The sequence below is a fragment of the Larimichthys crocea genome, chromosome XIII (assembly GCF_000972845.2).
Source record: "Larimichthys crocea isolate SSNF chromosome XIII, L_crocea_2.0, whole genome shotgun sequence".
NCBI lineage: Eukaryota > Metazoa > Chordata > Actinopteri > Sciaenidae > Larimichthys > Larimichthys crocea.
The window spans coordinates 7465179-7477796 of record NC_040023.1 but is presented as its reverse complement, the minus strand read 5'-3'; the positions used below and the strand labels follow the sequence as shown (position 1 = coordinate 7477796).

General features: G+C 46.9%; 1 protein-coding gene across 5 annotated transcripts; it reads left to right on the top strand.

Annotated features, from left to right (window-relative positions):
- Positions 1-319: 319 nt before the first annotated feature.
- bag6l (BCL2 associated athanogene 6, like) lies at positions 320-12024 on the top strand. 5 transcript variants are annotated; one of them, XM_019254759.2, is made up of 26 exons: positions 320-630; positions 739-854; positions 984-1076; positions 1149-1266; positions 1917-2152; positions 2231-2302; positions 2383-2505; positions 3666-3853; positions 4742-4871; positions 5500-5703; positions 6323-6551; positions 6643-6705; positions 6787-7094; positions 7183-7261; positions 7334-7650; positions 7733-7982; positions 8057-8226; positions 8312-8365; positions 8456-8558; positions 8723-8847; positions 8945-9079; positions 9224-9286; positions 9458-9655; positions 9762-9869; positions 10016-10162; positions 10268-12024. In XM_019254759.2, the coding sequence occupies exons 3-26, from the start codon at positions 999-1001 to the stop codon at positions 10364-10366; spliced, it is 3597 nt and encodes a 1198-aa protein (XP_019110304.1). In that variant the 5' UTR covers positions 320-630; positions 739-854; positions 984-998; the 3' UTR covers positions 10367-12024. The 5 variants fall into 5 exon arrangements, with proteins under 5 accessions (XP_019110304.1, XP_027142844.1, XP_019110302.1 ...); XM_027287043.1 differs by having other exon boundaries at positions 321-630; positions 742-854; positions 7180-7261; XM_019254757.2 differs by having other exon boundaries at positions 321-630; positions 7180-7261.
- Positions 12025-12618: the final 594 nt, after the last annotated feature.

The following is a 12618-nucleotide window of genomic DNA, read 5'->3' as shown; positions in this document are numbered from 1 at the left end:
CCACAGTGGCGTTGCTATAACAACGGCAATTACTACTACACAAACAATGACACAATCATAAATACTACTATTACTACTACTAATAATAATAATTTATTTTTGTGTATGTGTATATGACAAAATGCTGAAATTAAATCAGAAATGTACAGCATAATTTAACACTATTTATATAAACTATATGCTACAGAGTGACAGCTATCAAAAAACAAAAACAAACAAACAAACAAAACAAAAAAAAGCGCTCAGGCATGAAACGGACACTCCTCTTTACGTCAGTTTGGGTCCTTTGACGTCGCATATTTGGAAAAAAATCAAAGCTAGTTAGCTTAGCTACCGGCTCAACCTGAGCGCGCGTCCCTCTTTTTATTTATTTATTTATTTATTAGTTTATTGAACATTACACCTGGTTGTTGTGTTTACTTTAAGCAGTATTTAAATCGAAAGGAACGACCTCTGTCCGGTTTCCCCGTTGGACGGTGGATAAACGATCTCGATTAGGTCGGTTAGTGCCGTTAGCCTCCCGAGGTGTTTCGGTTGAAAGGGAGACCGTGTTAACTGGTGACCTTTCAAGTCAGGTTGGAACACGACGAGGATGCGTAGCTGTTAAACAAAACACCGAAGACAAACCGGGTAGGTGTTTTTATTTATTTATTTCTTAACGTTGTAACGTTAATTAAAAAAAATAAAATAAACAACGTATATTGCTGCTTTCAACGGCCGCCGTAACTACGGCAACAGCAGACGCATTCGACTGAAGGTCTCCAGTTAACAGGGTCGCTCGTTAATCCGAAACACCGGTACCTGGGTTAAGCTAATAACAACAACAACAAGGCTCCGGAGCTGTCTGCAACCAGGTGCTGCCTCGTTTAACAGCTTCATAGAGACTATTAGTTTATGACACAGCTGCAGCTCATGTGAAAGATAATAATTAATGCACAGCAGCCGCCTCACAGCTCTTTATTATTCTGCTGTTATTGTTTCAGACGTTGTGGATTATTATGGAGTCCAGCGGTTTGATTGAAGTGACCGTGAAGACTTTGGACTCTCAGAGCAGGAGCTACAAAGTCAGAGGAGAGGTAATGCTCTTACTTTTAAATAGTGCCAGGTGATAATGACAGGTGTGACAGTGTTTTTTTGTCTCCACCCAGCTGACAGTGAAGCAGTTCAAGGAGCACATAGCGTCTTCAGTGGAGATCCCAGTGGACAAGCAGAGGCTCATCTACCAGGGCAGAGTGCTGCAGGATGACAGGACGCTGACCGAGTACAGTGAGTAAATGAAACCGAGTAACCGCCTGTACAGTGCGATGGGATGATGTCAGGTCAGTGCAGTTAAATCAAATCAAATCAGATTTTATTTGTAGCACAGAGTCACAAAGTCATTTGCCTCGGAGGGCTTTACAATCTCTACAGGGAGCGACACCCTCTGTCCTTAGACCCTCGGTTCGAGTGAGGAAAAACTTGCCCACAAAAAAAAAGGTGGAAGAAACCTCAGGAAGAGCCACAGAGGAGGGATCCCTCTCCCAGTAGATGTCACATGTACAGGACAGATCAACACAAACATGTTGTACGATTACAATGACTGATAAAATGACAATGAAGAGAGAGATTTCAGTAAAGGGAGATGTGACTGCATCTTCAACCAATACCGTGCCCGACTAGGCATAACCCTGAAAGAGAGGGGGGGGTTTCGGGGGAGTCCCCGGCAGTCTAATCCTATGGTTAACTATCAGGTGTCCTGATAAATCCATCTCTGGATCTCGAGCACCAAGACTAAAATACCCTGTACCCTGTCCAAGATTCACCCTGTTATTTAGTGTGTAAAGTGTAGAAACGGCGGCTTATTGTCACCCTTAGGAATCAGTAAATGTTTTGCAGCACAGACAGTAACGAAGTCCGTCCGTTCGTTTCACCCTCAGATGTCGATGGGAAGGTGATCCACCTGGTGGAGCGTGCCCCACCTCAGGCCAACATGTCTGGCTCTGGGGCTGCGGGTGTCTCCACCGGCGGCGTAGACGGTGGAAGCAGCAGCAGCAGCAGCAGCCATGCCTCCACTTCCTCCCAGGGTGCGCCACACGATCGCAATGGCAACAGCTACGTGATGCTGGGAACCTTCAACCTGCCCGTTAACATCATGGACCCTCAGCAGATACAGGTGGGGCATGCAGACCACACCTTCACTACATACAGTATAGGGTTTCATGCTTTGTGACAGCCAGTGTTTGTTCTGTAGATGTCTGTCCAGCAGATGATGGCTGGAGTCGGTGAAGCTGGAAGGAACGCCAGGGTCAGCACCAGCTCCGGGGTAAAGGCTCGTTATTCCCCATCATTGTAGCGCTTCAGTCTCACTCCTCCTGTACAGCTGACACATGTTTGTCTCTGTAGAGCAACGGCTCAGTGGACGTGCAGATCAACTTGGACCAGTCGGTGCAGAGTGAGCCGAGGATGAGGCTGCAGCTGGCTGAGAATCTGCTCCGAGACGCTTGTTCTCTGATCCACAGGCTGGAGGTACAGTATGGCCTGACGGTATCCTCACTGCATGTCTTAATAAGTTATTCATCATTTCCACAAGTCAAGCTACCAAGAAACGACATGATCAACAAGTTCATGGTCATGGATTGTGATACTCCGAGTTTTTCTTGTTCTTTCCATTCAGCGTGTTCAAATGTTTTTGTTTTGGCACTACAGTTCCCATCATGCTTTGGTTGATATAAACAGGAAGTGTACTGTAACTTTGCACAGGAGTCAGTGGATTAAACGTGGATTGTAGCTGAGTCCCATTATTTTATTATTCAAGTAGCAGCATTCGGATTACTACAAGGGACAAAATTCAAACTTTTAAACTGGAGAAATGTCCGAATATGACAAGAAAAAGTCCAGAATCATCTGTGATAAATGGGTTTATTTGAATCATTTGTCATAGTAAACGAGGAGAGTTTCACCAATCAACACCTGACTGTCATAGAATTTAATATACTGTAATAAAATTGCACCAATTACAAGATGTATCAGAGTAGAGCCGTGGAAGGGAGAGTCAACAAGGTTAACAATAAAAAACATAATTTCTTTAAACAGCTCGTACCAACAAACACATATTCTATTCTGCAATATAACCAACATTACTGTATATATTCAAAAATAGGCAATTAAATATACAACATGCATTATTTACCTTAATCAACTGAGATTTCTCCACATATTGAATCAGCCAATGGTAGGCGTGCTCTCTCTTTATGCACATGCCCAGATGAAATATTTAATATGTGTTCAGAAACAAACTGTGTGAACTGTGTTCAGTTAAATAAAGAAAACAAAGACAATTGTGTAATACCAGCCTTCTTTCCGTGCAAAGATGGTCCAGCAAATAGTGTGGGAGTTGGCACTTCCTCGCAGCCACATAGCCAGATGTGTTTAGAAACAGAAAGAGAGCAAAGATGAAAACAAAAGTTTGTGGTACTGGGAACGAATAAAAGTTCAGTGGGCAGCAAGAGGCAGGAATAATGTTAATACTGGTAATAGAAAGACTCTGTAAAGAGTGTCAGGAAAACATGTAATCTAACCTCCTCGGTCTAATGAATCATCATAATCTCATGACTGTAATAATATAATATATCATTCAGTCACAGTCAGATGGACGACAGCGCTCAGTGTGTGTTTGTGTGTCGTAGGGAGTGTCCAGCGACGGCAGCTCCCAATCACAGCCGGAGGTACCTCAATCCTCTTCCTCTCCGCAGCCATCCTCCTCTTCTGTCGGAGGAGGAGCCGGAGCATCACAACCCATGGACACTAGCTCTCCTCCTGCTCCGTCATCCTCCACCTCCACGCAGACTGAGGGGCCGGCCAACACTGGGCCTAAGTAAGTCAAGAGTTAGAGGACAAACTCACCCCACATCTGACCTACAACAAAGATCGATCTGTTTCCATTCATACCTGGTATTAAAATTAAAACCTGTCAGCAAACAGGTTAGCTGCCTCGTAGCTGCTGCTGCGACTTGTAGCTTGTAGGTACAGATAGTAACGGATATAAATACGAAGATAACTGCTGGTTACATTTAAGTTTGGAGCCACTGCATCGTCTTACCTTACTTCAGAATTTCTCAAAATGAACAGACGGTGACACCAAAACAAGGAGCAACAAGTACACCCAAGCATATCCAGGGTCAGTATGTGTAAAGCAAGTTTTAAGAATGAATATCTGCTTTGATCTGTGATCATGCATCTCAAATAAGATCCGTCGTGGCTCGACTATATCAGAGGAGTCCACCCATCATTCGTTGTGTCCAGCTTTTTACGCTCTAACATACAGAAATATACGAGGAAGAGGAAAACTTCAATTCAATATATGTATCTTGAAATGTGACTCATAAAAAATCTTGGATAAATTTAAGAGCGACATAGTAATCGTTCTAAGCGAGAACCTTCTGTGGGAGTCTATAAAGTGTTTACCCATTAAACATTTTACTGTCAAGTTTCCAAAAAGATCTGCACGCTGTTCACTCCCCAGCAGCTGATGTCTCAGAGTAACTCACACACAAACAACGTGCAGATTGTTTGCCTTTATTTTAATTCTTCCACCACAATGTGTCTAACACTCAGAGCGTCAGGTTGCAGCGGATCCAGACACCATTACACCACCTTTGTAATCATAATAGGTATGAACCATCACAGAACAACACAGCGTTCACCAGCAGGACCTTTTTTGTAGCACTCACTCCTCCTCCGTCTGTCCTCCGTTTGTCCTCAGTCACCCGAGTCCGGCCGAGTTCGTGGAGGTGCTCTCCGAGGTCAGGAGGGTGGAGGAGAGGTTACGTCCCTTCATAGAGAGGACGCACTCGATTCTCGGAGCAGCCACGTCAGCGGACTACAACAACAACGTAAGAAGGAAGAACAACCTAAGTATGACCTAAGAACACGTCCGCTGACGCTCGTGCTGCCAGAACACTTTGTTCGCTTTAAAAATCTAACCGTGTTTGGACTGCATTATCGGGGAATAGTTCCAATCAACAGCACATGTTCTCTTGTGGGAATACACTCCATGGTGTGCATCCCAGTTCCCATGCTTGTCTAAAGAGAAATGTTAAACAGACACCAGAGCAGTCTTCTCTGGAGTCTTTCACCTCACCGACACACCCTTTTACTGGAAATCACAGCTGATCGGACTCATCTGATCCGGTCTCAGATGAGTTTTATACCAAAATAACAGAACCAGCTCAAGGTTTTATTTATACAGATGTATCTGTATCAGAAAGTGTGTAATATCTACCTATGATGTGATTTCTAGTCTATTTATTGAACACATTGATTTAATTCTCTCTACATGGAAGCAGTGACACCTCTTGGCTGCAGCTACTAACAAAGATTGCCATGAACTTTGCTGTGAAATTCTCAGAATACGGTGACTCACCCTCAGGACAGCCTTTAAACTTTTAGAGCCAGTACTGCGAAGAGTGAGAAGTGTTCAAACGTTTCATTAACGCTGCGTCCTCCCGTCTTCATCCACAGACCCAGGAGAGAGAGGAGGATCAGCGCGTTCTCAACCTGGTCGGAGATGCTCTGCGTCTCCTCGGCAACACCTTAGTTGTCCTCGGCGACCTACGTTGCAACCTAGCGACCTCTCCTCCACGTCACCTGTATGTGGTCCGCCCCATGGCTCATTACACCCACCCGGTCCTGCTCCAGGCTGGTCTACCGCACATGCCCATTCCAGTAGGTTCACAACACGCTGATCTCCAGTCAGCTGTGAAGGCTCCTCTGATATAACAGGTGTTTTTATTGTGAACAGGTCGTGGGTTCTCCTGATGAACATCTGCCCGCTTTCTCAGACGTGTTAATGTTCAATCCGGCTGTCAGTGTAACCTACTGTATGTGAATGATGGTTAATGACCAACCTGCTGCTTTTTAGAAACCGTGTCCTAATTAGGATTGCAAAATTTGGAAACTTTCTATGGGAATTAACAGGAATTAATGGGAATAAATCGTGAATTTACAAGATTGGCCCTTTAACAGGGAACTTAAATATAGTTGGGGAAAATAAATAAATATATATTTTTATATTTCTACAATCTGTAGCACACTTTGGAGTCCAAAGCAACAAAACTATTGAAGCCACACGTTAAAGTCTGTGGACTAAAACTTCTGCTTACAAATAAATATAATAAAAATTATAAAAATAAGAAATTATACATTTAAATTACCCCCAATTTCCAGTTAATTACCATAAATTTGGATTATTTCCAAAATTCCCCATGGAAATTTACCGCCTCTTTGCAATCCTAGTCCTGTTATGAAAGAGAAAACACATAATGATGATGTTTATCTCCTCCAGATAAACTTAGGGACGACAGTGACCATGACCTCTAATGGGAGACAGGCGGCTGAAGGGCAACGCCAGTCCTCTCAGACTGCTGGCCAATCAGATCAGCAGGCTTCAGGCCAGGCGACGCCTCTTCAGTCCAACGGGACCACTCATCAACAAGGACCGGGCGGACCCCGAGTGATCCGGATCACGCACCAAACCATGGAGCCGGTGGTCATGATGCAGATGAACCTCGACGGTATGTGCCAGTGTGTCCATGGTTTCACTGAGTGTGTGGAGGGACTGCATCCTTGAAGCTGACGTAGTTCTGCTCTTGTTGTGTTGAACAGGTGAGTCAGCTGCTGGCTCTCAGGTTCCGGGGCAGCCAAATGCTGCAGGTCCGGGACAGCCTGGTGAGTGCTGCTCTGCTCTAGTTTGTTACTGTGTTAATAGATGTCTCCTCCTCCATTGACTTGGACCTTCTCTCTATCCAGGAGTCACACCCGTCCACTTCCCGGGTCTGCCCCCTGAGTTCATGCAGGCCATCGTGCACCAGATCTCCCACCAAGCCGCCGCCATGGCCGCCGCAGCCTCAACAACAAGCCACTCGGCACAGATGCCGCCTGGCTCAACACCCGGCCCTGAAGGAACCGCTTCCCCGCAGCCCCCTCACCCTGCTCAGGCCAGGGTCGTCATCACAAGACCATCCTTCGCCCCCCGCGTCCCTCAACCTGCGGGAACCAGAGGAACCACCATCAACCTGAGGGCCACGGTACCCACGGCTGGCCAGCAGCCAGGACCGGTAACACTAACACAGAGTGGATAGATGAATGAACTGTTGTAGCGTGTAGCTTGCTGATTTCTGCCTCCGTCACCTCTCTGTGCAGCAGGGTACACCTCTGGCTCCGTCCTCCCTCACTCAGATGATCAGCGGTCTGGTCGGACAGCTCCTGATGCCGGGGCAGTCAGGTCTGTGCAAATATTAATGTCGGCTCGACCTCTAAATCGCAGTATCCGTCTGATTGTATCTATCTGCTCCAGGTGATCCCATGTCCACCTCCTCCTCGACCAGCTCCCAGTCCTCCTTCTCTACCTCTTTCTCCTCCGATTCCTCCACCATGTCTCCTCCGCCATCCTCTGCCAACACCTCCGGACAAACATCCACCTTCACCACCAGCACTACCTCCATGGGCCAGTCAGCAGAGGGCAGTCATGAGGGAAATCTGGCCCAGCTCCTGGGCTCTCTGCTGGGTGGAGTATCTGGGCCGGGGGGTCCGGGCTCTGGACCAGCTCCCTCCATCACTGTGACTCTGCCAGGCTTGCCCGGCTTCTTCCAGGGCATGTCGGACTTCACAGCAGTGAGTTCAGTTATGACGCTACCGAAATGGCTTTTTTAGTTGCTATCACGTCATGAACAATGTCGACTTTATTTGTGCCCAGTCACCTGCCGGTGGGACCGGTACTCCAGCCCCGCCTCAGCCCACCGGTCCTGCCCCGCCTCAGGCAGGCAGTGGTGCAGGCGGAGACTCCCTGAGCCCGGAGCTGTTCACCGGCATCGTGCAGGGAGTCCTGTCCACCATGATGAGCTCTCTGGGGGCACAGCAGGGCAACGGAGAGAGCATCGCCCAGTTCATACAGAGACTGTCCCAGACGAGCAACCTGTTCACGCCCGGCTCCGGAGATGCTGTGGGTGAGTCAGGAGAATGAACGTGCCTGCAGCTTTTAGTCAACCTCACACTGACCCTGACACTCTCATCCCGGCAGGGTTCTTCGGTGACCTGCTCTCCCTGGTGTGTCAGAGCTTCTCCATGGTGGACATGGTGCTGTTGCTTCACGGGAACGCTCAGCCTCTGAGCCGCATCCAGCCTCAGCTCACCGAGTTCTTCACCGAGCACTACCTCCAGGGCAGAGAGCCCACGGACGCCAACATCGCCGTGAGTGCTGCAGACGTTTGCTGTGCTGTAGAGATGATAGGCTGTGCTGTATGATTCTGATCTGAACACATTGTCCTCTCTGCAGACGGCAGCCGAGGACCTCATCAACGGGCTGGAGGAGTACATCGCCGAGAGCTTCGTAAGGACGACCTCTTTCTATCATAATGCACTGTGCTGTGTGTTTGGCATGTGGCGATGGACGTAAGTGAATTGTGTGTGTCGCGTCTAGGCCACGGTGACGGTGCGAGAAGGAGTGGACATCGTTCAGACGAACCTGTCTTTCCTCAGGCAGCAGTTCACACAGATGGCCTCTCACATCCTGCGCTGCAACAGTAAGTATACAGAGGACATATGATGATCAACACCACTGTATCACCCTCTCAAACCGCTAGGCCTGCAGTTATCAAGTGTCTCAGGGTGGAAGTCAGTCTAAACTGGCCACTTCCACTCCACTTCTGCTGCTGATATGAGGTGTTTGTCTCTCTCTTTCATCCAGATCACACGTTCGGCCCTCGTCTGCTCTTGCTGTGCACTCAGGGCCTCTTCGAGTGTCTGGCTCTGAACCTGTACTGCCTCGGAGGAGAGCAGAGAGCTCTGACCGCAGTCATCAACCACCGCATTGTTAGTATCCACCCCCTTTTTATACCCACAGCACCACGCTGCTGGATTACTCTATATGAGACAAGTCAACAAGCTGTTTGTGTGTGTGTGTGTGTAGAGGAGGATGTCTGCAGAAGTCAATCCCAGTCTGGTCAACTGGCTCACCAGTATGATGTCCATGAGGCTGCACGTCATTCTGGAACACAACCCGGTCACCGAGGACCAAATCCAGCACTACGTCATCTACACGCAGGTAATAAACAGCTACACCTGCAGCTGCACAAAGATGCTGCCTCTAAAACCACAAACAATATATATAATAATTAATACACACATAATTAGATACTGCATTTTCTCTAAGATTTATAGTAGAGACTTTAAAACATTGTCGTTTCAGCGGCCGATGAGTCAGAGCACAGAGGCTGAGGTGGAGCCACCGTCAGAGAGTCTGAACGCAGAGGTGAGATTCGTTCTTTCGTTTCTTTTCTTTTATTTCTGTCTGTCAGTCACAGCTCTTCTTAGAGGATCAGTTCAATGTGAGTTGAAACTCATATTGTGGCAATACTTCATACGTGTATGTATGTGTCATAGATCAGCCACTGATTTTTTTATTTTCTTTAATTCTCGTCAGATGGAGGAGACTTTGTCTCCGGCTCCTGCCACCACAGCGGAGGAGGCCATGGCTTCATCAGGCGACCGTGGGGAAAGAGGAGCACCTCCTGGAGACAGTACCACCTCATCGGGGGACACTCAGTGTCTTGCCGGAGCCCCAACAAGACGGGAAGAGGCGGCCAATGAGGTGGAGCAATGGGCAGCAGCTGTTCCACCTGTAAGGAACAAGGTTTCCCTCACGATTACATGCCTGTGTTGTAAATCTGTTGCACATGTGAGCATCAGTTCTTCGGATTATGACCGTACTATAACGTCTCGGACAGGAATGGGTTCCCATCATCAGACATGACATGCTGTCTCAGAGGAAGATCAAAGCCCAGCCGCCGCTGTCTGACGCCTACCTGCACGGGATGCCGGCCAAGAGGAGGAAGGTGAGCAGCGCCCGTCTTCTGACCTCTGCTTCATCCATCCTCTGTCCTGGACACGCAGAGATGAGACTTGATGAGACAAATGTGCCCTTAAGAGTGGCTGTTGTTGTCATGCGGTGGAGAGTAACAGCTGTGTTTCTGTTCCTTAGACGACCCAGTGTGAAGGACCACACCTGTCCCTGTCAGACGCAGTGAATCGAGCTGCTCGTGCCGCGGGAGTCCTGCCCGCCACCGCCCCAAACAGCCTGCAGGTGGAGCTGGAGAGGCCAGAGCTGCAGGAAGCGTACACCAAACAGGTAAGGCTGAATTAATCCAGGATGGCTTGATGTTTGTCATCTTGAATTATCAGCTAGGTCGGGGATTGATTGGTCGGCTGCTCATCTGTCTGTTCACCTCGTCAGGTAAAGAGTGACCTCAAAGAGCGAGTGAGAGACGATCCGGACTACAGCGCCCAGAGGTTCCCCAACACACACCGAGCGTTCTCTGCAGAAGAGTCCTAATGATCTGCGGCGCTGTGCCACAGAGGAGCAAGGTTCAGGTCCAGAAACAGGATCTGTGCACACTACCTGCAGCATGGAACTCTGGTTCATGTAGTGTCCTAACATCCCATTGTAAACATGGACGACTGACTTCACCGAATGATCCCTCCTCCTCCTCCTCCTCCTCCTCAGAGCGTGACGTCATCTGCTGTAGTTTAGTTAGAAAGGAGAGAAACCTGCAGACCCTGAACGCCTCGCGGCTTCAGGACGTGCGAGTCACCTCATCGTTAAAAAACATTCCCCCTTTTGAGACTTAACGATGGAATCAGTTAGCGAAGCATCGGCGAGGTCTGACAGCAGGTCGTTGCGGGAGAGAGGACCGGGCCACAGATCTGTAGGTCTGAAGCAGTCTGAGCAAATCCACTCGACACATACCACGGAGCACGAGGGCCACTGTTGAGTCGTAATGTTTAGAGAAAAAAAGTTGTTTGTTAGGTCCCAGCTGGAGAGGAAAGGAAGCAACATAAAGTAGATGTACTCAGTGAAATAAAGTTACCCATTCTCTGGAGTTTGGATTAATTGTAGCAGCCGCTATCCATTAAAAAAGAAATGGGCTCGTACTGAAACAGAAGTCCACAGTCACGTCAAGTAACCAAAGAGCAACAAACTTTAATTGGCATAACATGACAAACTAAACTAGAAACGATATGATATGGAGCCATGTGGCGTTGTGAAACGTGATAATAGTGAGACGGTCAACAGAAAATATTACAGCCTCTTTGTCCAACTCCTCCAACCTTGCAACCTTTGTCTTGAAATAATACGACTGTTGACAGGTTGAGTCTTCTGGTCTAAGACACAATTGATTTCACACAACAGACGACAAGTTGACGGTTTAATATCAGGAGACAATCTCACTCAGCATAGAAAGATACAGACTTAATGGACTCTCAGCACGCTTCACATTCCTCTGTCCGTTGTCACTTGAATCAACATTTAGGTTTCTCCTCTGACCCCGATCCTTTATTTATCCTACGGTTACAGGAAAAACAACTATATATCTGTCTTGGGCCTCTGCATGTCAAACTGTTACAGGAATGCAAACATACTTATACACAAACTTTTGTCACAAATCCAACAGCTTTATTCTCATATTTGTACTTTTTTTTCTTGTAAAATTTCTGACTCGAGTCTCATTCAAAGATGATTTTTCTCTCTAAATATTATGACTGTTTCCTAACAGTGGTCCTGATTCATACTGAGCATTCCTCTCCTTATGTTGTAAATGTAGTTGCATTATTATATATCTGTATAAGGCGAAACTGTAAATGAGTTCACTCTGTACATAGTAAACGAGCAGTAGAGCTTTGTCGGTGTCGGTCGGGTTAACCAGATTTTAATTTGATTTTTTTAGCATCTTCTAGAACCGAGATGATTAGCTCATGTTTATATTTTAGGGCATTGTCTTCATCGCTCACACTGGTGTCTGTTCAAACAGGACGCTTCAGTGATGTTATCTGACCGTGCGTTCAGCTGTGTTTTATAATAATTATAATAATAATAATAATCAGCCTGAGCAGGCCGTGCTGATGTTCGGCTGCAGTCAGTAGAGGTTCGTCAAACTGTGAATGGTTACTCTGTGCTTGTTAACATCACTGAAATAAATTAACTTAATGATGTCTCTCTGCTGCTGCTTTTATTTACAAAGAATCTCTCACAACGTGGTTTCCAAACAACAGGGTCAAGACCCAAAGAGGGGTCGCGAAGTTCTCTTTAGGTAGAGTGGCGGCTGTGGTCTTGAAAAATGGATTCAGAGACTGGACTGGTCTCAAGACTACTTTTTAAAGACCAATCTTAAGTACTACAACCAGACTTGAAAGATGTGGTAACGGTTCAAGAGCCACCAACAGATCATGGTTCATCCTCTGAGACCATGACAGCAAATCTAATGTTAATGGGGTCTGTAGTGGTTCATAAATAGGGCTGGGTATCGACTCAAATTCCAAGAATCGATTCGATTCTCAAGACTGAGAATCGATTATCATAATCCAATCCAATCCGATCTCGACTCGGGTTAGTGTTATTAGAAACCATTTTTTTGGTCGCCTGAAGCCCTCGTTTTCAACAACGGAATATGGGCGCATATCTTTGCAAATGTAACCCGCAATCGCCTCAGTTATTTTAAGAGAACGTACAGAAGTGGCTGGTAGTTGTAGAGTTTTCCTCGAGTGTTCTTTTGTCTGTAGCTTTATTATATTTCCGGCGAATTTCCA

What these genes read in the sequence shown, in the direction of transcription:
- bag6l (XM_027287044.1), top strand. Translation starts at nt 999, where the DNA reads ATGGAGTCCAGCGGTTTGATTGAAGTGACCGTGAAGACTTTGGACTCT. An exon ending in GCTACAAAGTCAGAGGAGAG is followed by an intron (nt 1,077 to 1,148) that starts GTAATGCTCTTA and finishes GTCTCCACCCAG; the next exon opens with CTGACAGTGAAGCAGTTCAA. An exon ending in TGGACCCTCAGCAGATACAG is followed by an intron (nt 2,153 to 2,230) that starts GTGGGGCATGCA and finishes TTTGTTCTGTAG; the next exon opens with ATGTCTGTCCAGCAGATGAT.